General features: G+C 44.1%; 1 protein-coding gene and 1 long non-coding RNA gene across 6 annotated transcripts in view; one reads left to right on the forward strand and one right to left on the reverse strand.

Annotated features, from left to right (window-relative positions):
- Nucleotides 1-1,971: 1,971 nt before the first annotated feature.
- On the forward strand, nt 1,972-9,445 carry LOC135271800 (uncharacterized). Of its 2 annotated transcripts, XR_010339931.1 has the most exons (5): nt 1,972-3,203; nt 3,750-3,940; nt 5,864-6,091; nt 7,307-7,456; nt 7,562-9,445. It is a non-coding gene; the product is annotated as an uncharacterized LOC135271800 (long non-coding RNA). The 2 variants fall into 2 exon arrangements; XR_010339930.1 differs by having other exon boundaries at nt 1,972-3,940.
- Nucleotides 6,679-21,494, reverse strand: part of FBXO25 (F-box protein 25) — an 88,822-nt gene continuing 74,006 nt past the window's right edge. For 2 of the 4 annotated variants that reach the window (XM_012458692.3, XM_012458691.3), the window contains exons 10-11: nt 20,596-20,622; nt 6,679-19,616 (exon numbers count right to left, since the gene is read on the reverse strand). In XM_012458692.3, coding sequence (XP_012314115.1) covers nt 19,527-19,616; nt 20,596-20,622 — 117 coding nt within the window. In that variant the 3' untranslated portion in view covers nt 6,679-19,526. The remainder of the gene's footprint in view (nt 19,617-20,595; nt 20,623-21,494) is intronic. The other 2 variants (XM_012458695.3, XM_012458694.3) reach the window with 1 other exon arrangement.

Here is a 21,494-nt window from a genome sequence, read left to right on the forward strand (position 1 = left end):
GGGCACCCCGGCTGCTGTTTTCGATTCTTTATTTTACGGGTTCTGTCCTTAAGTACACTTTTACTCCTTCATTTCTAAGTAGAGTAACATGAATACAGTAGCAACAATTCACTTTTAACAAGTCCTTTTAGAAAGCAGTGACCTGTCTAGAGAGTGCTGTTCACCTCTCGTGGGAACAGGACCCCAGGCCCTACAGTGCCTTTGAGGCTGTGTTTTTGGGGTGCAGATGCTTTGCAGGGAGGCACAGGAGGGCCATGTGGGATCCCTCTTCTCAGACTTGCATCCCGGGCAGGTGGATTTCCCACCCTTCCTCACGGGCCTTGTGGACGGCACTGGTGCCCACTCCGCCCTCGCTGGGGAGAATGGACGGCACTGGGGCTCACTTTGCCCCCCGTCCCCCGGCCTTGCCTGGTGCCCTCAGAGCCTGAGCTGCCCATCCACACCTGCCGAGTAACTCTAGTCACCTCTGGCTGTCTCACAGGTGAAGGAACCATTCTACCCTCTCTCACTCCCCTGATTTACTTTTAGCTGTTAATTTGCTTTGGGTATTTTTGGTCATTCTTCAGTTGATATTTGATCGATCAGCCGAAAGGCCAGTCAGCAGGGCACTCTTGAGTCAGCTCTGAAGAGATCAGCTCGCCAAGATGATTTTCCCAGTGCTCAACATTAATTTGATCATTTTCCAAAAAAAATGCTCAACTGAAGAGTGTATTCTAGCCTGGGTGACAGTGAGGCCCTGTCCAAAAAAAAAAAAAAGCTCAGAGTAGTCCAAAGGTTGTTTAAACAGTGCAGAACGACTGAGAGTTCCTTCTGGTAGAAAAAACAGTTTTCCACCAGATGAGGTAGGAATTCTCTGTGAGCAGGCCTCTGCCTCATCCTGATCTGGGTGGAAGCAGAGGAGTCCTCATCCAGATGCCATGCTGCTTGGTAAAAGTGTCTCTGTCTGGTTCTGCAACTGGCAACATGAAGTCTGACCCAGCACCAGCCAGAATCAAGATTTAGGGATTGAAACTGCAGCAATGAGTGATTCCTCTCTTGGCCTGCAGTTCTGGAATTCCAAAATTGTTTATAATTCTGGATAGGAGACATGAAAATGAGGGCTCAATCAGATGAAATTATGCTCAATTTAGCCTCAGACTTAAGTGATGTATTGTTTTCTAGTTCTTCAGACCTAGTAGAGAGGCTGTGGTAGCTCTGTCTGTGGTTGGCAGTGGCCACCAGCTCTCACCCTGCCATCGGGGACCTTGTGCGTTGGCATCTGGTTGTTGCTGGCAGTTCTGAGGGGAATGAGCAGGCCACCGCCACTACCTCTCACTGGCTGCTGGGTTCAGGACTGGCCTGCTGTTAGGGAAGCCACAGGTCCAGCAGTTGACTGCACCTATTTAGGAAAAAGCACTCCTCTGTTACCTAAGAGGCTTTGTGATTCCAACTGTGAAGGAAGAATCATGTGGAAATGAAAACTTACGCTTTTAGCGAATGACAGAAAAGTGGACTAGCTTTTGTCAGTTGTTCAAAGTGTACAACTCTCCTGAAAGACAGCTCAGTATTTCAAACATTGGAGCTGTGTTAATTTGGTAAGCAAGTGGACATAGCACCCGGCAGTGCTCTGAGGCTGCCCAGTGTGGCCCTTTCAGTGAGGCCTTGGCCTGCAGCGCCAGCCCTGAGTAGGGTGCCGGCTGCTGACCTACAAGCTTTCTTTTCTGTTTATAAAGTAGGTGCATTCTAATTCTGAGGAGAAAATAGTGAAGCTCGAAGAATATTGGTGAAGCTGTGAAATATTGAACACTTCCTAGTCTTAGACTAGGTTTTCTGCATCCTAGTCTTGAATAGCTATTTACACAAGGCTCTTGCCTGTGTAAACACTTTAATTATAAAGAGCTAAGGGCAGGAGGCACAGGGTTTGGGTGGGCCAGGGGCCTTGCTGAATACAGCTGGTGCTGCTCAGCCCCTGCTAGGAATTTAGGACTCATGGGTGTAGCTGTATAAAAGCTGCCACCTCCAGGAAAACAGCTATGGGTGTTTATGGTGGTGATGGTGTAGACAGTGACATTTCCAGTGAAGTTTGGGCAGAAAATGCAGGGCCTTGGGAGTGAGGCAGCATGTTGGCCACTGTGGATGGGTTCATGCTCAGTCATAGCACCCCCAGGCAGCGTCCTGAAGTCCACTGAGAATCTCAGCTGAGTGGTATGGCCTAGAGTGGGAGGCAGTGGGCACCACGAGTTTCTCCAGCAGCTTCCTTGGCTGTGGAAGCTTCCGGGTTAGGGGCTAATCTCCACCACTGCATTTATTACCCTTTCTCTCCTGTCTTTAGAGGTCAGTGGGACGGTTCCGTGGAGCTGCCCTCCCTCAACCCAGATGCTGATGCCGAACTTCCTGATTGTCCTGGTCATGGCTGACAGCACTGGGACAGCAGAGATGCCACACCCCGGGGCACACTGCCTAGGCACCCTTGTGTGGCGAAGGGTCAAGAGCAGCTGCTCTGGAAGGAAGGCAATGGTTACTGGGATTACCTGTACAAGTCCTGACATTTGGAAGGTCACAGCTTTACCCAGCGTGCCTGCCTGCCGCGCATCCTGAGGTGGTGATGACGCTGCATGAGGCCCTGTCCTGGACTCACCAGGTGGGTGTTTGCAGCTCTGCCTGAGAGACCCTGTTCCTCATGCATGACGGGAAGCAGCAGACTTGTCTCTTAGGACTGCCGTGAGTCACTGTGATGGCCCCGGCGCCTGCCCCAGGAGCCTGTGCAACAATGGGTGAGCACAGCACCCATTGTTGCTGGGAGTTCTTAACATGCGGGGGCCTCCCTCTAACGGCGGCAGCATGCTGAGGACTGGCAGCCTCACTGACCCAGCCCTGCCACTGCCACTGTCCTACCTGGGGAGCCACAGAGGCTTCAGTGGGAGGGCTTTTGGTTTTAATGACTCAGAGTTTATTGATTTATATGCACTAACTTGTTGTCTTTCTGGGCTTTCTGTGCCCTCTTCCCTTGCTGCAAGAAAGGTAAAGACAAAGTGTTGTCAAGAGCAATTGTTGAGCAAATTCGATGTGATGCAGTGGGATGAGGCATGGTACTGGGTTACCTCGTCCAGGTCATGGCAGGCGTCTGTGCTGCTCCTGGCCGCGGTGCTTCTGGCTCTGTCATGGAACACTTCCCCCAGCAGTGATGGTGCAGAAAAGGTTTCACTTTTAAATGGCATCGGCAGGTGAGTAAGAGTTGATGCTGCTGGCAGGTGAGGGACCAGCTGTGGACTTCCATCCCTGGCTCCACCCACCCTCCTGGGCCAGAGTCTCTGAGATCCTGGATGTGGGTTTTATCTCCTGTTGCCAATACCTGCTGCTTTTACTTGTCTGCTGTGTTGACTCCTGAGAACATATGATTTAACAATGCATGTATTTTAAAAGCCACTTTTTCTTAGCAATCTATGTTTTGTAATACAAGACGATCTGACGTTAGCGCCCTGGTGTTGGTGGCCTTTGATGGGGTAAACCCATCTTTTACTGCCACGTCACCGCAGCAATGCGGGTCATCTGATGTTGTGGATGTGTTCCTGTTGGAGCTGGCAAGTGTCCCCCTTGCTGCTATGAAGCAGCACAGTAGGCCATGTGGCAAACAATAAATTTTAATAGTTAAAATGAAAGGATTATGGGGTGAATTTTACCTCTGTTTTTAATGTTTCTGGAATATGTGAAAAAACAATTAGAAAAGAGTACCGACTACTCACATGCGTATATCTGGTGGGGCTTCACAGATGCGCCATCGCTGTCTCAGCAGCTCTATTTCTGATCTTGAGGAAGTGAGGCAGCAACTGGAAGCCTGGGGTCCTGCTAGTGCCATCTCTGAAGTGCCTCTGCCCCTCACATATGTCCTGCCGTCTGGCCATGTGCATGTATCATGTACCTGCTCATCCTGAGGAGGTGAAGCTTCCATGTGGGCATCATGGTAAGTCATCATTTACAAAACTGTGAGGCAGGCACAGCCTCAGGTGGAGTCAGCTCAGAGCACTTCAGGCGCAGAGGGGACATCTTGCCAGGCAGGAATGTTGCCATGTCTGGGGCTTTCTACTCAACGGGGTTCAAAGCCGTAGGGGGTTTTGGGTCCATCTCTTTCTGTCTCAGCTTTAGCAGGGTGAGCTGAAAATGCACCCCTCGGTGGCCTCTCCCCTTCCTCCCCAGGTGAAGGCCAGTGGTCTCTCAAGAATGTCAACCTATTAAACTTAGGCAATGACTTGGCCCAGTGAAAGGCTGGGATGGGAGGCAGATAAAACAAAATCTGTTTACTTCCCCTGAGGAAGTAAACTATTTTTGATTGAATTAGTATATTTCAATTCCCTGAATTGGAATACTCCAGCTCAAACAGCCACTGTTTGAAGATTCAACTGAACTTTCTGCCAAAAAAACCTCAGCCAAGAAATAAAACTAGAAGTGAGCAAAATGAAAACTTTAAGTACCTATTATTTAGGTTTTTATGTGTTACTAGGTTTTTAAGAAACCCAATCTTTAAACAGTGACACGTGGCAGGGCCACCTGACCACGCTGCCCACCTGTTCCTGTTGGCTTTGGAGGAGCCTTGGCTGCCTCTGTTGCTGCGGTCAGCTGGGACGGGCTCAGGCCACATCTGCCTGAGCTCCCATTGTTTTTAGGGAGGGGACAGGTGGCAGGGCTTAGAGCAGCAACACCAGCCTGTGGCCTTGCCCTGCTGGGCCCCAGCAGGTGCCGTCACCTATCTGTGCCAACCCTGTCAGACACTCGTGCTATGCCCTTGCCTCCCCCTGGGACCCTAGCACAGTCCCGCAAGGCTGGCATTGCCGTGCCCGTTTTATAGATGCTCAGAGTGAAGTCCAAGAGTCCTGCTTTTGAATTCCAGGAATGAGTTTGTTCTGTTGCAGGTGGAATGACACCAGATGATGAAGAGAGACTACAGGCTGAGGTGGGGAGGAACAGGGCAACCTTCATTCAGTTGTGGGTATTTATGCAGCATTTCCCAGGATTGAGGCAAAGTATCACAGGGGCAGAGAAGCTCACACAGACCATCAGGGACAGCCTGCTCAGGACGGGCAGGTTAGATGCCAAGGCCACGTCCCCAGGGTCTGAGCATGAGAGGGCTACGCCTGTGCCAGGTCTGAGCCACTATCAGAGTGTCAGGGCTCCCTTCTGGAAGGCACCACCTCCCTCCCCCCACCACCATGACCTTAGGCACGGTCCCCCTCTGGTGTGGGTTTTGGGGTCAGATGCTTAAGTTTGGATCTTTGCACCAAGGCAGCCGACTGGCCTTGAGCTTGTTTGGAAACTGCCAGGCCATGATCGGGGTTGGTGCTGTGTGGTTCTGGGGCCTCTGTGTCAAGTCTGGGCCTCCCCTGGCCGGGTGGATGGCATCCCTCATAAGGTGTGTGGTGGCCCGAGTACTGTCTCAGGAGGCTGTGGCCTGTGCCAGCGACACGAGTGTGGCCTGGGCAACTTGCTCCTCTGGGCCTCTACTGATCTCAGCTATGCTCTGTTGCGGGATCGACTTGCGGGCCTGGCTTCCTCCTGGCCCGACTGCAGTACCTTCTATTAAATACTTAAAAAAAAATCACCTTAAAGGCATATCCTCCCCAACCCTTGCATGCTGCTCAGGTCGGGGTCTGGGGTGCTCTTGGTGGAGGAGCTATCAGCCTTCTGGACAGAGTCGGGAAACTAGTGGCTTACTGAGTTTTGGGAGACATTTCTAGGGCAACAAGTTATCTTTCAGAATCTGGTCCATGGCAGCCTTAGGAAGATGTTTAATTGTATCTGGAATTCCTTTTTAAAGTCTGCTAGCTGTCCAGGGTCATGGGTTCATTTGCACAGGTTCCTGCACATTCTGCTTTTATCCTTTTGGGCCCAGGACACATGGGGTCTCTGCTCAGTCTCTGTTCTTAGAAGAAAGCTTCAAGCCGGGCTGTCAGAGCTGATGGTGAACACACAATGATTGTCCCCCGGCCCTGGACGTCTTCCTGAGAGTCCGTGTGCCTGCTCACTCTTCCTCCGAGTCTGGAAGTGCGTCGCAGTGTGTTCCTCTGGCTCCCAGAAACTGACATCCGTTTCATCTCAGAGGAGCACATCCTGAATAAAGGTTATTCTAATTTTAACAGCAGGAAATGCTAAGCTCAATGGTGAACAAGAAAGGCCATCTCCCAGCAAAGCCTAATGCATCTTAGGAATGTATGACAATTTACTTTTTGTTTTTATTAAAAAATGTTTTTTAGAGGCAGGGTCTTGCTGTCACCCAGACTGGAATGCAGTGGCATGGTCAGGGCTCAGTATAACCTCCAACTCCTGGGCTCAAGTGATCCTCCTGCCTCAGTCTCCTGAAGTGCTGGGATTACAGGTGTAGGCCACTGCGCCTAGCCACTGTAACAATTTAGTGATTTTTCCCTCAGTGGCTCTGACACAAGAAGCAGACAGGATGAGATGGGGTACAGGCTCGTGGTCACGGTTTTTCTCCCTTTAAAGTATTTTTAATTCCTGAGGCCAGTGGGGTGAAGGATGAGAAACAAATCACACTTAATCCTCTAAATAGTGGTTAATTCTCATAATTAACCAGGTGTATTTCAATTTGGTTTTTTTGGGGTGGTGGATTGACAAGTATTTCAGTTTTTAAGTGTTTTTTTAATGATGGAAAAAAATCTATGCAAAAGCATTTAGTACAACGGACACCGATAAACGCAGTTACTGAGATTTAATAATTGTTTGTCTTACTTGCTTTGTGTGCATACGTATCTGACCATCTAAAAGCGAACTAGACCCCATATCACCCCCAAGTACTTCAACATGTATTTCTGAAAAGAGACACACTTAACAAAATTAATTTCCTATATCATCTAACACACACACACACACACACACACACACACAGACAAGTATGTATCAGTACATACTTGAAACACGTTCCCATACCTTTTAGCTACTTTTCTCCCCGCCAATCCATAATCATGTATCATATGTGGTGGTTCTATCTCTGAAATCTTTTGATGTTAGAAGCAGGAGCCCCTGTGTCCCTTCCCTCCCAGCTTTTCCTGAACACACAGTTGTTTGTTTGAGGTGTTTGATTCACTCCTGCATCCTATGCACTTACTACAAGCAAGAAGTTGGATCTAAAGCTCGGTTCATCCAAGCTGCTGCTTTCTTTTGGGGCAGCCCCTGGGCCCTTGTGCACAGCAGGGCCTCATAGTGTCTCACATCCATGATCAGTGGTAACATTAGGCTCAGGTGGTAACAACTGGATCCTTAATCTGGCTCCCTGTATTCCTTAAGCATTTCTCAGTTGTGCCCTCTTTATGTTCTCCAGAGCTGTGTCCTGGCACCTCTTCTGCAGGCAGAGCCAGGGAAGTGGCCCACCACCTGGGACAGGTACCTGCCATATTCCCTCTCAGATCCAGAAAAGAGGTCACAGCAATGAAAATGCAGCTGAGACCATTTGATCTCCCTCAACACAAATGTAAGCAGCTTTATGGTAGGCACTAGTAAAAAAAATTTCCACGGGAATTAGAAACAGCCTAACCACCTAGAGATCAAAAGACACTGTTTTGTTTCCATGCTACAGGGATCCTGTGTGACCTATGTCACAGCCCATCACCTTCCCCTCGCTGGTTCCTGAATTGAGGAGGAAAGAGAGGAGAGCTTGAAGTCTGCATGAGTACACATCACTCAGGTAACAGCTAAGATCCACAGAACCCCTTGCTTTTTCCTAAGAGGTGGCATGATTGTGTGGCCTTTGGTTATAAAGCTGTGTGAAATTGAGTAAGTCAAACTTAATACGATTCAAACTTAAAGCCGTTGGAACGTTACTCTGGAGTCTCCAAAAGGGAGGTGGGAAGGAGGGGGAGGGGACAAGGGTTGAAAAGCTACCTTTACTGTTTGGGTGATGAGTTCAAAGGTAGCCCAAACCCCATATCATGCAACACAGCCATGCAGTAAGCCTGCACATGTGCCCACTGAAACTGAAATTTAAAAAAGCATTCAAAATATTGACTCTTGGAAGGAATGCAGCTATGCACCTGGAGTCACAAAGTATGCAGCTGCAGCCTCTGCCTTTCTTTCCCTATAAACGACCAAATGCACCAGAGACAAGGCCCCTGAGATCACTGCTCCCTCACTTTGCGGAATGCAGCCATTGTAATGGGCCAAATCACTGTGGCACACACATCGACATCTCAGACCCTGCCTATCCAAGCGATGCCTTCTTTCCCACTGGGGAACACTGACCCTGTTTGTGTGAAGCCTGTCCTCAAGTTGTGTGCTTGGATGCACTTGATGCCTCCTCGTATTTTCTAAGCCTCTTCATTTAAGGTTGACAGCTGATAAAGTTGCACCAGCTGTCTCTCAGGTAGATCAGAGTCCACTGCAGTGCCCAACTCTGTAGACATGGGGACCCGAGAGAAGCACTTGTCTGAGTTATGTACAGAAAAACCGGTTTACTAAATAAGCTGGTATTTTGAAATGTGACACAATTTTAAGTTTTTAGAGGGAAAACATAGTAATTGGCGAGCAACTGAAACTCCAGCTTTCAAAACACAGATATCCTTTCAGCCATGTGTGTGGCACAGTGTGTGTGCCATCTGCTGGAAGAGCAGGGTTTGGGGAAGGGGTTAACAGATAAGGAGCATGAATGATGCTGAGCCCATCGGAGGGGCATGGGCAGTCCTGAGCCAGGGGTGATGCAGCTAGGGCTTTGTCTCCTCTCACCAGCAGGTGAGTGTTAGTTGAGTATTAAAGGCAGACCTCCTGCTGGTGGGCTTGTTTTCTCCTGGCATGTGTGCCTTGCAAACATGCAGGTTTCTTCTGTGCCTTTCTCTGACTCAAAGACTGGCTTCATCACCATTGAAGGGCTTGTCACCTTTACAAGGTATTTCAGACCCCCCACACCATTCTCTAGGTTTTGGTTACTATATCTCCAAAACCTGCTGTTTCTTGGCAAATCTCCATCCACTACGTTTCTGATTATGTTTGAAGGTTAGCATCATCATGTTGCTGGCATCTTTGTCTTTTGGTGACCAACTGTTCTCTTACCAGTGTCTGTGAGTGGCTTCATCTCTTTCAAGTATGTCCATCAGTAACAGTGACCCCCTTGTACTATTGGACTATCAATTTGGGTGGATACATTTAAATATTTATATATTTTTGAGACAGGATCTTATACTGTTGCCCAGTCAGGGGTACAGTGGCATGATCAGAGCTCACTGCAGCCTCCACCTCTGGGAGCTGGGACTATAGGTACGCCACCATGCCTGGCTAACTTTTTGTGTGTGTGTAGAGATGAGATCTTGCTATATTGCCTATGCTGCTCTTAAATTCCTGGCCTCAAGCAATCCTCTGGCCTTGGCCCCCTCAAGTGCTGTGATTACAGGTGTGAGTGACCGCACCTGGCCCCCATTTAAGTATTCCGAAATTAATGTCTCAGCATGGTTTTTCAGAGTTGCAAAGATATTTTCACTTACTGATAAAGGTTGAGTAGAATTTTAGTTTTCAAAACAAGTGATGATATTGATCCCTTTGGCATTATTTGTTTAGAATTTTAGGAAAATATAATTTTAAAAATTAAAAAACTTACATAAATTATTTTCAAGGAAGCTGAACAAATCTGGATGTGGTGATGGGAAATACCATTTGCTTTGAGTTTTGAGAAGCAATTTTTTTATTCTTTGGAAACTAGCATTTCAGAAATCCTCTTCTCCTTGGAGACGTTAAAACTAAAACTGGTTCTATTTAAGACAGAAGGAAATGGTAAGAATTTTTCAAGGCTCATCACAAAGATGCACATCTTTCCTTGAGAATAGAGGCTAGAGAACTGCAAGAAGGAGTCTCCTTTCCTGGGAGATGCAGCTCCACATGGGTGAGTTTCTGGACAAAAGGGGAAAGGAGGGCGGTCTGTGTCCTAATATTTAACTGTTTACTTGGGATCGTGTTATGCGTCTTAAAAAGCAATATAAGAGAAAATGTTGGAAAGATATTTCAAAATAATAATTACCTTGAAGTAACTAACTCTCATAATTCATAGGTAACATTTTTGTGTATTTTGCCTTTTTAAAAAACTTTCTACGGCCGGGAGCGGTGGCTCAAGCCTGTAATCCCAGCACTTTGGGAGGTCGAGTGGGTGGATCACGAGGTCAAGAGATCGAGACCATCCTGGTCAACATGGTGAAACCCCATCTCTACTAAAAATACAAAAAATTAGCTGGGCACGGTGGCGTGTGCCTGTAATCCCAGCAATCCCAGCTACTCAGGAGGCTGAGGCAGGAGAATTGCCTGAACCCAGGAGGCGGAGGTTGCGGTGAGCTGAGATCACGCCATTGCACTCCAGCCTGGGTAACGAGCGAAACTCCATCTCAAAAAAAAAAAAAAAAAAACCTTTGTATAACGAAAACACATTATTTTTACAATAAAACAGTAACAAGTACAAAAAGTAATGTTTATAAACTTTTAATGGAAAATACCAAATAGATACAAAAAAGACGAAAGTATAAATTGGGTTAGCAAGCTATAGCCTACAGGCCAAATTTGGACCACCACCTGTTTTTGCACAGCCCACGTTAAGAATGATTTTTACATTTTTCAATGGTGAAAAAATGTAAAAGGGTAGTATTTAATGACAATATGAAAAACGTGAAATTCAGATTTCAGTGTCCGTAGAGTTTGACTGGAACACAGCTACACATACTGGTGTGTGGCTCCCTGGTGGCTAAGAGGCCACACAGCTGGAAAAGCCAACAATATTTACCATCTGCTCCTTTACAGAAAAAGTGTTGTGCCCTGCTCTACATCCCGATGTGTACCTATCCTTGCAGCCTCAAATTCCCAGCCAATCTTGTTTCATCTATACTTACTCCCAGCCCCACGGATTCAAAGGAAATTCCAGACATCCTATAATTTCATCTTCGTGCTGTTGACATTTAAAAAGTTGAAAACTCACCAAGAAGATGGAATATATATGCACCAAACATTAGAACCCCAAAATACATGAAACAAAATCGAAGGAAGAAATGGATAGTTCTATCATAAGAGTAAGAGACTTCAATAGCCCAGTCACAGTAATGGACAGGATAACCAGAGGATCAGTCATAAGACAAAACTCAAACAGCATCGTACCAACTGGACCTAACAGACATATACAGAACACTCCACCAAACAACAGCAGTACACACATTTTTCTCAAGTACAAATGGACCTTTCTCTAGGATAGACAGCATGTTAGACCACAAAACAAGAAATTTCAAAAGACTGAAAAATAATAAAAAGTATCTTTTCTGGCCATAGTGGGATGAAACTAGAAATCAGTAACAGAAGAAAAAACAAAAAGTACACAATTATGTGAAAATTAAACAATACTCTCAACCAGTGGATTAATAGAGAAATTAGAAAATATCTTGAGATAAATGAAAATTTAAACATAACATACAAAAAGATACAGTGAAAGCAATGGTAGGGAAATTTATAACTGTACATACAAATACTTAAAAAATTAAGATCTCAAGTCAACCCTAAATTTACATCTGAATTAACTAGAAAAAGAAGAGCAAACAAGCCAAAATCAGCAGAATGGAGGAAATAATAAAAATTACGGCAGAGACAAAATAGAGAACAGAAAAGCAAGAGAGAAAAATTAAATGAAACCAAGAGTTTGTTGGGTCAACCCAAACTGACAAACTTCTCCCTAGTGTGACTAAGAAAAATAAAACCAGAAGGAGGGGACAGTACAACTGATTTTACAGAAATAAAAGGTATTAAGAGTACTATAAGCAATTATGTATCAATGAATTGCATAACCTAGATGAATTGGACAAATTCTTAGAAACACACAACCTATCAAGATTGAATCATGAAGAAATGGAAAATCTGAAGAGACCTGTGGTAGTCAAAAAACTAAATGAGTAATGAAAAACCTCCCAACAAAGAAAACCCCAGGGCCATATGGCTTCCCTGTAGAATTCTACCAAACATTTGAAGAATTGTATCAGTTCTCCTTAAACACTTCCAAAAAACTGAGGCGGCGGAAAGGACACTTCCAAATGCATTCTATGAGACTGGTGTTATTCTGATACCAAAACCAGACAAAAAAAGACCACCACATTCCAGTATTCCTAATCGAGATTTTTGTTATCGATATTCAACAAAATACTGGCCAACAGGATTCAATGGCACATTGAAAGGATTACACATCATGGCCAAGTGAGATTTATAGCTGGGATGCAAAGAAGTTTCAACATGCTCAAGTCAATAAATGTTAATACACATTATATTAACAGAATGAAGGGAGAAAAAAAATGATCCCAATTATTAATGCAGAAAAAGCATTTCACACAGTCTCATGCCCTTTCATGATAAAAACTCTCAACAACTGGGAATAGAAGGAAACTACCTCAACATAATAGAGGCCATATGAAAATCCCACTGTAAACATCATATTCAATAAGACTGAAAGCACTTATTTTAAAATCAAGAACAAGACATAAATACCACATCTCCCCACTTGTATTCAACACAGTACTGGAGGCTTAGCCAGAGCAAATAGGCAAGAAAAAGAAAGAAACGGCATCCAAACTGGAAAGGAAGAAGCAAAATTATCTGTTTTCAGATGACATGATCTTGTATGTAGAAAATCCTAGAGTTCATACATATACAAAAAAACTGAATAAACAATTTCAGTAACATTGCAGGTTACAAAATCAACATAACAAATCCATGTTATTTCTATACAGTAACAAGCAATCTCAAAAGGAAATGAAGAAAATTCCACTTATAATAGTAACAAAAAAGCCAAGTATTTAGGAATAAACTTAAGGAGGTAAAAAACTTGTACACTGAAAACCATAAAACATTGCTGAAAGAACGTAAAGTCAACACAAATAAATAGAAAGCAATCTATGTTTGTGAATTGGAAGCCTTAATATAGTTAAGATGTCCATAGTTCAAAGCAATGTACACATTTCATGCAATTCCTATCAAAATATCCCAGTGGCATTTTTTTTTCTTTTTTTTTGCAGAAGTAGAACAATCCATCCTGAAACTCAGGGAATCTCCAGAGACCTCACACAACCAAAACAATCTTGAAAGGGAACAAAGTAGGGGCTCTCACATCTTTATTTCAAAACTTATGACAAAGCTACCTGCAATCATCAAAATGGTGTCGTACTGAAACAAAGACAATCATATAGACCAATGGAACAGAATAGCAAACCCCCAAATAAACCCTTCCACTTATGGGTAAAATGATTTTTGACAGTGCCAAGACCATTCAAGGGAGAAAGAACAGTCTTTTCAACAAGTGGTGTTGGCAACTGGTCTTCCACATCAAGTTGGATCTACCTCACACCATATATAAAAGTTAAAATGGATCAAAGGCCTAAACTAAGAGCTAAAACTAAAACATTTAGGAGAAACACAAAATTTTAACATTGGATTTGGCAATACTTTCTTAGATATGACACCAGTGCCACAGCTAACTAAAAGAGAGAAACAACTTCTGTGCATCAAAGGACAAAACAGTGCAACCAGTCCATGGACTAGGATAAAGTACTTGCAAACGACATATTTGATAGGGGTGAATACCCAAAACATATAAAGACCTCTTAGAACTCAACAACAAAAATGCACACTCGACTGAAAAATGGAAAAAGGGCCTGAACAGACATTTCTCCAAAAAAGACATATAAATGGCCAACAAACAAAGATAATCAATATCACTAGTCATCAGGGAAATGCATACAAAAATCACAGTAGGATACCACCTCACACTCAATAGGATGGCAATTATTAAAAACAGGTGTTGGCAAAGATGTGGAGAAATTGGAACCTTCAGTGGGAATGTAAAATGGTGCACCCAGCATGGAAAAGTTATAGCAGTTACCTAAGAAATTAAACATAGAATTGCCATATGATTGAAAGCAGAGGTTCAGATATTTGCACACCCATGTTTACAGCAGCAATATACACAATAGCTAAAAGCTGGAAGCAACTCAAGTGTCCATCAACAGAGGAATGCACAAACAAAATGTGGCCTATCCATAGAACAGAGAATCATCAGTCTTTAAAAGAAATCCTGACACATGCTACAACTTGCATGAACCTTGAGGACATTATGCTGAGTGAAATAAACCAGTCACAAAACGACAGATCTCCTCTGATTCCACTCAGACGAGGTCCCTAAAGTAGTCAAATTCAAAGAGACATAGAAGAGGCTGCCAGGGGCTGGTGGATGGGAATAGGGAATTGGTGCTTAATGGGTACAGAGCTTCAGTTTTACAAGATGACAAAAGCTTATCTTGTAAACCTGAAGTTAGGGATACATAGTAGAGAAGGGTGCACAATATGAATGTATTTAATGCCACTAAACTGCACACCTAAAATGGATAAGATGGTAAATTTTATGTGTATTTTAACACACGTTAAATTCTTTTAAATGACATTAGAACTGACTACATAGGTTAGATAATAAAACCAACTTACCTTTATCTGTGCAACTTTCTCAAATGATTATCAAATAAAAATGAAATTTCCATGCAAAAATGAGATAGTTGGAAGTATCTCTCTTATTTGATATAGATGCCCTCTTTTTTTTTTTGCTCGACCTTATAAGAATAACAACATTTCAAAGGAACCAACTCCTCAGTGAACCCTGGTTATGGTGCGAAAGCCAGCGCGAGACCCCTGTGGCACCAGCAGCACCTTCTCCCACTTGCCACTCCAGCTGATGCTCTGGGCATCTCTCTTCTTTGTCACTCTGTGGATTTGAGCCAGGGGGGATTGGAAGGGGGAGGACCAAGGACAAAAAGGACAACTCGGAGGGCTAACGGCGTCTTCTAGGCGTTCCTGTGAAAAGCAGTGGCAGATCCCTGTGGCCTATATCCGGGCAGGTGCACTGGGGAGCAACTGCCTAATCTCATGGATACTGAGGGTGGGAATGACAGCAGCCATGCACTGCCTGAGTTTAGAGAGGACTGCCAAGGGTGCTTGTGCAGGTGCCACGTCACCACCTAGAACACACTGTCTCATGCTGTGAGCCAGGGCTTCTAATTTTAGGCAGACAGCAATGCAGTTCCTGCTGGAATTCTGGAGGCAGAGGCTACACTTGAGCAGCTCCTACTAGCTCAGTAGAATTTAGCCCATGGGATGTGGGGCACAGTGCTTTTCAAAGTTGAGGGTCTGCTTCCTCTATGCAGAGACAACAGGAAGGGACAAGGAGTGGGGCTTGAGTGAAGACAGAAGCAGCAATTGTGTTGGGATAGACATGTATGCAGGGAGGTTGAGAGCAGGGTGGATGCAGGTGTCAGCCATCAGAGGCCCCAATGGCTGGTGCTGGTCGGTCATGGATGCAGGTCCTTCTTGTTTTTCCTCCTACTTGTTGCTAATCCCTTGGCTTTGTCATTGGGTAGCACTTGATATTGCACTAGATAGGGACTAAAGGGAGGTGAATGGTGTCCAGCACATGCACACATCATAATGAAGAAAGGGAGATTAAAGTCAAGCCAAGCTGACTTCTGCCTTTTAAAATTGTGATTTTCATAGGGCAGCACACTTGCCTTTTGATAATTCTGGAGATAAGCAAAAGAGACTAGGTTTCACAGTCCATTTATCTATTAGGTTATGCCTTCACAATGAAAAGAAAAAGTGTTAAAAGACATCTCTGGAAAAAAATGGTCTTATCCTCTTAAAGGGTAATAAGACAAACACATTTCCAAAAGGGAAGATAACTGAAGCTTCTCAGTGACTTCAAATCTTATAAGGAGTTCTCTCAAAGAAGAATTAACAGGAAACCTTCACAAACTCTTTGAAAACACAGAAGAGGGAACACTTTCTAAGCTTATCCTATGAGACTGACACCAAAACCCAAAAGATCACAAGGTGGGTGGGGGTGGGGAGGTGGTCCTGGAACCAATCCCCTGCAGATACAGAGGGCTGTTACAGGACACCAAATCCAACAGCTGTGTATAAAAGGTATCACAAACCATGACTTAGTGGGCTTTGGCCCAAGAATGCAAGGTTGATTCAAGATATAGAAGTCAATGTAATAACAGCACATTGATCTTATGAAGGCCAAAAACCACATCTTTTTCAAGAGATGCAGAAAAGGCATTTGAAAAAGCCATCACCCTTTCATGATAAAAACAACTAAGAATAGAAGGGAACGTCCCCAACCTGCTACAGGGTATCTATGGGAAACCCAGGGTTAACATCATAGTCAATGGTGAGACTGAAAGTCTCCCCTAAGATGAGGAACAAGACAAGGATGTTTGCTCTTGCACTGCTATTCAACACTGTACCAGAGATTCTACCCAGCAAAGTGGGGCAAGAAAGAAGAATAAAAAAGTGAAACTGTCTATTCACAGATGACATGATTTTGTACATAGGATCATAAGGAATCTACAAAGGTGTTAACAGAGCTGATAAATTATTTCAGCAAAGACGTAGTATACAAAAATCTTAGGAGAATTTGGTTCTAAAAGCAGCATTTAAGGCAAAAATGGTTCACAGATCATTAAATTTGTTCCATGAAGTAGATACAATTTTCTGTGTACAGCCCTGTATAGTACACACATACAGTGCATACACAGATGCTGTACATCATGCGGTAAACTATGACAGCTACACCTAGGTCTGCTCCTGAGAGCTGCTGGGTGGCTTTCTGATTTGTGTATATTCACAGATTAGGTGAGGAATGTGACTTTTTGACTCCCAAAATAGGCAAAAGGAAGTTGCAACTGGATGTCAACAGACAACAGCCCTGAGTGAGCAGCGCGGACTGGCAACAGATCCAGGAATGACTGGAGATTCTATCTTGAGAGTGTCCGGCATTGCCTTTAGCAGGGATAATGGGTGTGTGAAACTTAACTGTCTGGCTTTAGCCTCTTGGTGTCCTGAATTAGAACTTCATTGCAATGAAGGCATCAGAATGGAGTTTAATCTCACAGGAGTAGCATTCCTACTTTTGTTAGGCCCTCTGACAGAAACTGTATTCAAAAATACCATTCTAATGTGGAAATTATGATTCCTCTTCTCGTCTCCATTTGGTGTTTTCTGATCTGTAAATAACTTATCAGTGCCTCAAAATTGTCTTTATTCTGTCTTTACACCCTTCTCCCCAGCAATGTAAGCGATCCCTGCTTACCTGCCCAGCTCCCCACAACTTGTCTCTTGAATGCACCTGCAGAAGGCTGTGACCCATGCACTGGCAGTGCGAGTAGCTGTGTCCATGGCCTGTGGAAATATGCCAGCCCAGCAGAACAGCTGGAATCCTACACTATTAATATGGTTATGTTTTCCAAGCAAGTACTGCTCAATTTATACAAGCATCTGTGATTCTATAGCACAGCTGAGAATTGTTATAACATCTAACAATTAAATGACAATAACAGTATATGACAAATTAAGGGAAAGAAGCATAACTTCAAAAGGTTAGTTTCCTTTTAAGAAGAAATTAATACGAAAAAAGACTAATACCCCCCAACCCACACCAAAAAGAAACAGCAAATAACACATTAAGTAATTTACCAAAAACAAGACAAATCAAATGGACAACAAATATATGGAAATGTTCAAGCTCACAATGAACCACACATCAAATTCTTCACTTATTAAAACAGCACCAACAGAAAAAGAAATACCTGTGCTTCAGGGATAATGGAAACTCAACGTACTCACTCCCTTTCCTAGAATAAAACAATTTCTTTTTTCAGCTGGATCAGTGCCTCATGCCTGTAATCCCAGCACTTTGGGAAGCTGAGGCAGGTGGATTGCTTGAGCTCAGGAGTTTGAGACCAGCCTGGGCAACATGATGAAACCCCATCTCTACTAAAAATACAAAAAAAAAAAAGCTTAGCATGGCAGTACATGCCTGTGGGTCCTGACTATTTGAGAGGCTGAGGTGGGAGGATCACTTGAGCCAGGGAGACAGAGGTTGCAGTGAGCCAAGATCATACCACTGCACTCCAGCCTGGGTGACAGACCAAGACCCTGTCTGAAAAACAAAAAAACTCTAAAAAATTTTTTTTCATAAGCTAGAAATATAAAAGCCTTAAAATATGTTTGACTCATGATGTTGGCTGTACTACTGGTTTATTGTAAGGAGATGGCCACGATGTATGACAATGCTTATCACAGTTATTGATGCTAACAGTGAAATACTCAGGAACCCCAGTATGCTATGATAATAAAGACTGTTCGATCTGGGTGATTCTGTGGAGCTAATAAAAACCAAGTTTCCAAATAACATTTAGGATATGGGTCTATGTTTCTAAAAAAAGGCAGTAGGGGGAGTGGTGGGTTGTGAAGTAACAGCAGTATACAGAACATTTATGGTTTTATGAAAAACTCTTACTCTAACGTATATTCATGGAGGCCCAGGTATTTGCATCGCCTCAAGGGAAACTATAATTTGACAAATAAATTCATTCTAGGCCATTTGTGTCAGTTCACAGAAGTGGGGCTGAAAAATCCAGAATCTTTTTTTATTCCTATTTATAAAGCTATAAAATTACAATTTTATTATGCTTAGAGGAAAAAAAGTAGAAATGATTTGCTTGGGTTCCTTGACCCTATTCAAAGATGGAAATATACAACAACACATTTCTATCCTATGCCTACTGAGGGGATTTTTCACATTCTTTTCAGCATGCACAATAATCTTTGGGTGGTGGGATTGATCTTCTAATTTTCTGAAACAGACATACGTTATTTTAAAAACAAAACAATCTTTTAAGGACTTAAATATCAAAATCACTAACAACATTTCTCAGTAGGATGCAAAACTGATGAACTTTAAATCAATAATCATGATTTATTACTTTGTCTATAAAAGTAGTTTCAACACAAGTGAAGTTTAGACTGCGATGAGCTGTTCCCATCACAGTCCAGGATTATGCACAGACAAGCCCCACCCCCAGCAGGGGTATTCTGCCAAAGCCTGTGCTGGACACCTAGGAGCACAGAGGCCACTGCCCATTGTTGGGCCGCATGTGCACAATTCATACCCCAATCGAGTCTTAAGACAAGAATGACTATCACTGCTCTAGGTTCACTTTGTATTCAAAGAGGACTCATTTGGGCATAACCAATGTAGTAGTTAAAATGCATTTTGAGAAAAAATAAATATTCTGTACAATGTATTTACAAGGATCAATTGTTTTGTCACCCACCCACAATTAATATAAAATTGGGAAACTATAATTTGACAATTAAGAAGCATCATTATTGGCCATTAGTGTCAGATCAACACAGAATGTGGAGCTGACCATCTGAAATATTTTTGAACTATATATATGATATCCAAAATTTCACATTTTAATATGCTCAGAAGAGTTTTTAAAGAAGTAGAAATGATTTGTTTGGCTCCTGACCTCCTTCAATGATGAAAATGCAACCATGCACTCCCCCCTTGTGGCAAAGGGGCAGTTCTTCCCAGTCTTTCTGGAAGCAGGGGCTTCCCAGGGCCTCCACCCACCCCACAGAACACTCACTATGAGCCCCGCACAGACAGCATGATGCACAGTCTCCAATAGGGATGGCAGGGGCAGCCCTTAAAACTTGAAGAGGTCGATGAAGTGCTGCGGAGACACAGGTGTGAAGCAGCTGTCGGGATCAGCCGCCGTGCAGGGGTGTCCTGAGTCCTGTGGGGAGGAGGGGGATGGTTAGGAGTGGGCCCCACCACCAGCCACACTCCAGGGATGGTGGTTGAGGGATCATAAGCTGCTTGTTAGTGGACCCGGGGCCCAACCTCAAAGGTACATGGGAGATAACTTGGATGGGAATGATCAACACAAGGGCAGCCACAGCCGACTCTACGTAGAGGTTTCCCATGAACTCCTGCTCAGGTAGGACAGGAGATGGTGGCCCCAGGTTCAGCCCCTGCAATGCGGAATCTGGTACTGAGTCAGAGGAGCCAGCTGCCAATGCCACCCTACACTGCCCCAGAATCTATGAGGCCACAGAAGAAACCACGGGGGACTTTCTGTCCTCTGGTCCCGGCCATTCCTTTGTCCTGTTGTCCTGTTCCTGGTTTACTTTGTTACACAGGGTTCCCTCCACCCACCATTCATCCCTGAATCAGCTTGCACTCCCTGCCTAGAACAGGAGGAGAGTAGGGACATGTGGCCTCAGCCCCTGAAGCTCCTGCTTGCTCCAAGGGAGCTGGCCATGCTCACATACCTAAAGATCCAAAATTATATTTAATATAAGAAGTGATGAAAGAATTAATTTTGCGGATGAAGACTCACAGAATCTTAGAAGGAACAGAGGTAAATGGGACCAGAGGCTAGGGGGTCAATGCTGGGCCTCTCCATGGCATGCCCTGGCAGTGCTGCCACCCCAGGTGCTGTGTGGTGAGTTTCATCTGAATGAAGTGTTTATGGGCTTGTCTAGCACCCTCCCTAAGCATGCAAGCCTTGGTCTGCGAAGTATTTCATGAACACGCTGGTTCTTGATGAGGTGATCAAAGTGGCCACTCAGCCCTGCTCAGGATCCTGAGAAAGCTCAAGTCAATGAGAGCTGGAATCAAGCCGGGCAGTGGCCAGGACGACGTGCATGAAATGCAACATAATGCAATGTTTTCATCCCGAACAGATGATGTGTGGCAAGACAGGGAAGTACCTTGAATAGTAAAGCAAGATGGTAGTCCTTTGAGATCATGAAGAAAAAATCAGGAAGGAATGCAGTGAAGGGAGGGAAAAAAGGAAACGTTAAGATTAGAAAGAGCCAGACTGTATTTAGGCATTCAGGTTTGATTGATATTTACAAAAATAACTAAAAACATCAGGTAACTGAATTTGGACAGTACAAGGTTATTAAAAGTAAGCAAACAAGTTATCATCGGATAACTGAAATTCCCAAACTACTCGAAGACACAGTCTTAAATATATCTGCACCTTTAAGTCTCTCAAATTGGCAACTAATAAGGCTGCAGTGGTAAATAATCTTCAAAATTATTCCCTCTAAAAGCTGATTATTTCCATGTGCAGTTTATATTAAAACTTCATAGTTGATTTTTTGGGGGAAAAGTTGTTTGTTTGTCCTTTAATGTCCAGAGGGTCTGCTCTGTGCTAAATAATGCACTTTAATTCAATTTCACACATGCCATTAAGCCAGCCTCCACCTCTGACACTTGTTTCTCCAGGCCAGCGGAGGCCACTTTCCGATACAGAACCAAGCCTCAGCTGCTGCCCATGTGCTGTTTTCCCCACTGGTTCAGGCTGCTACCAGCAAAGCAGCTTCCTCGCAAGACCAGGACCACCAGACTGTGGAGGCCTCATCTTAGATTCTGGCTCCAACTTTGCTCCTGATGTCCACACAGGCCTGTGGGGTGAACGCCAGGTGTCCAGTCCTCTATTCTGGCAACTGATACACCAAAAAGAAACAGGACATAAAAATGCCAAACCCTCACCCTGGCTTCCCTGACTCAGCCTACAAGTCTACAGTTTTTAACTGAGGTTTTGTACAACTGGGAGAAAATGCCACCCCTCTCAGTGACCCTGAGTGCAGGGTGCACCAGT

This window comes from Aotus nancymaae, unplaced genomic scaffold (genome assembly GCF_030222135.1).
Source record: "Aotus nancymaae isolate 86718 unplaced genomic scaffold, 86718_ANA_hifiasm-v0.15.2.pri h1tg000090l, whole genome shotgun sequence".
Lineage (NCBI taxonomy): Eukaryota > Metazoa > Chordata > Mammalia > Primates > Aotidae > Aotus > Aotus nancymaae.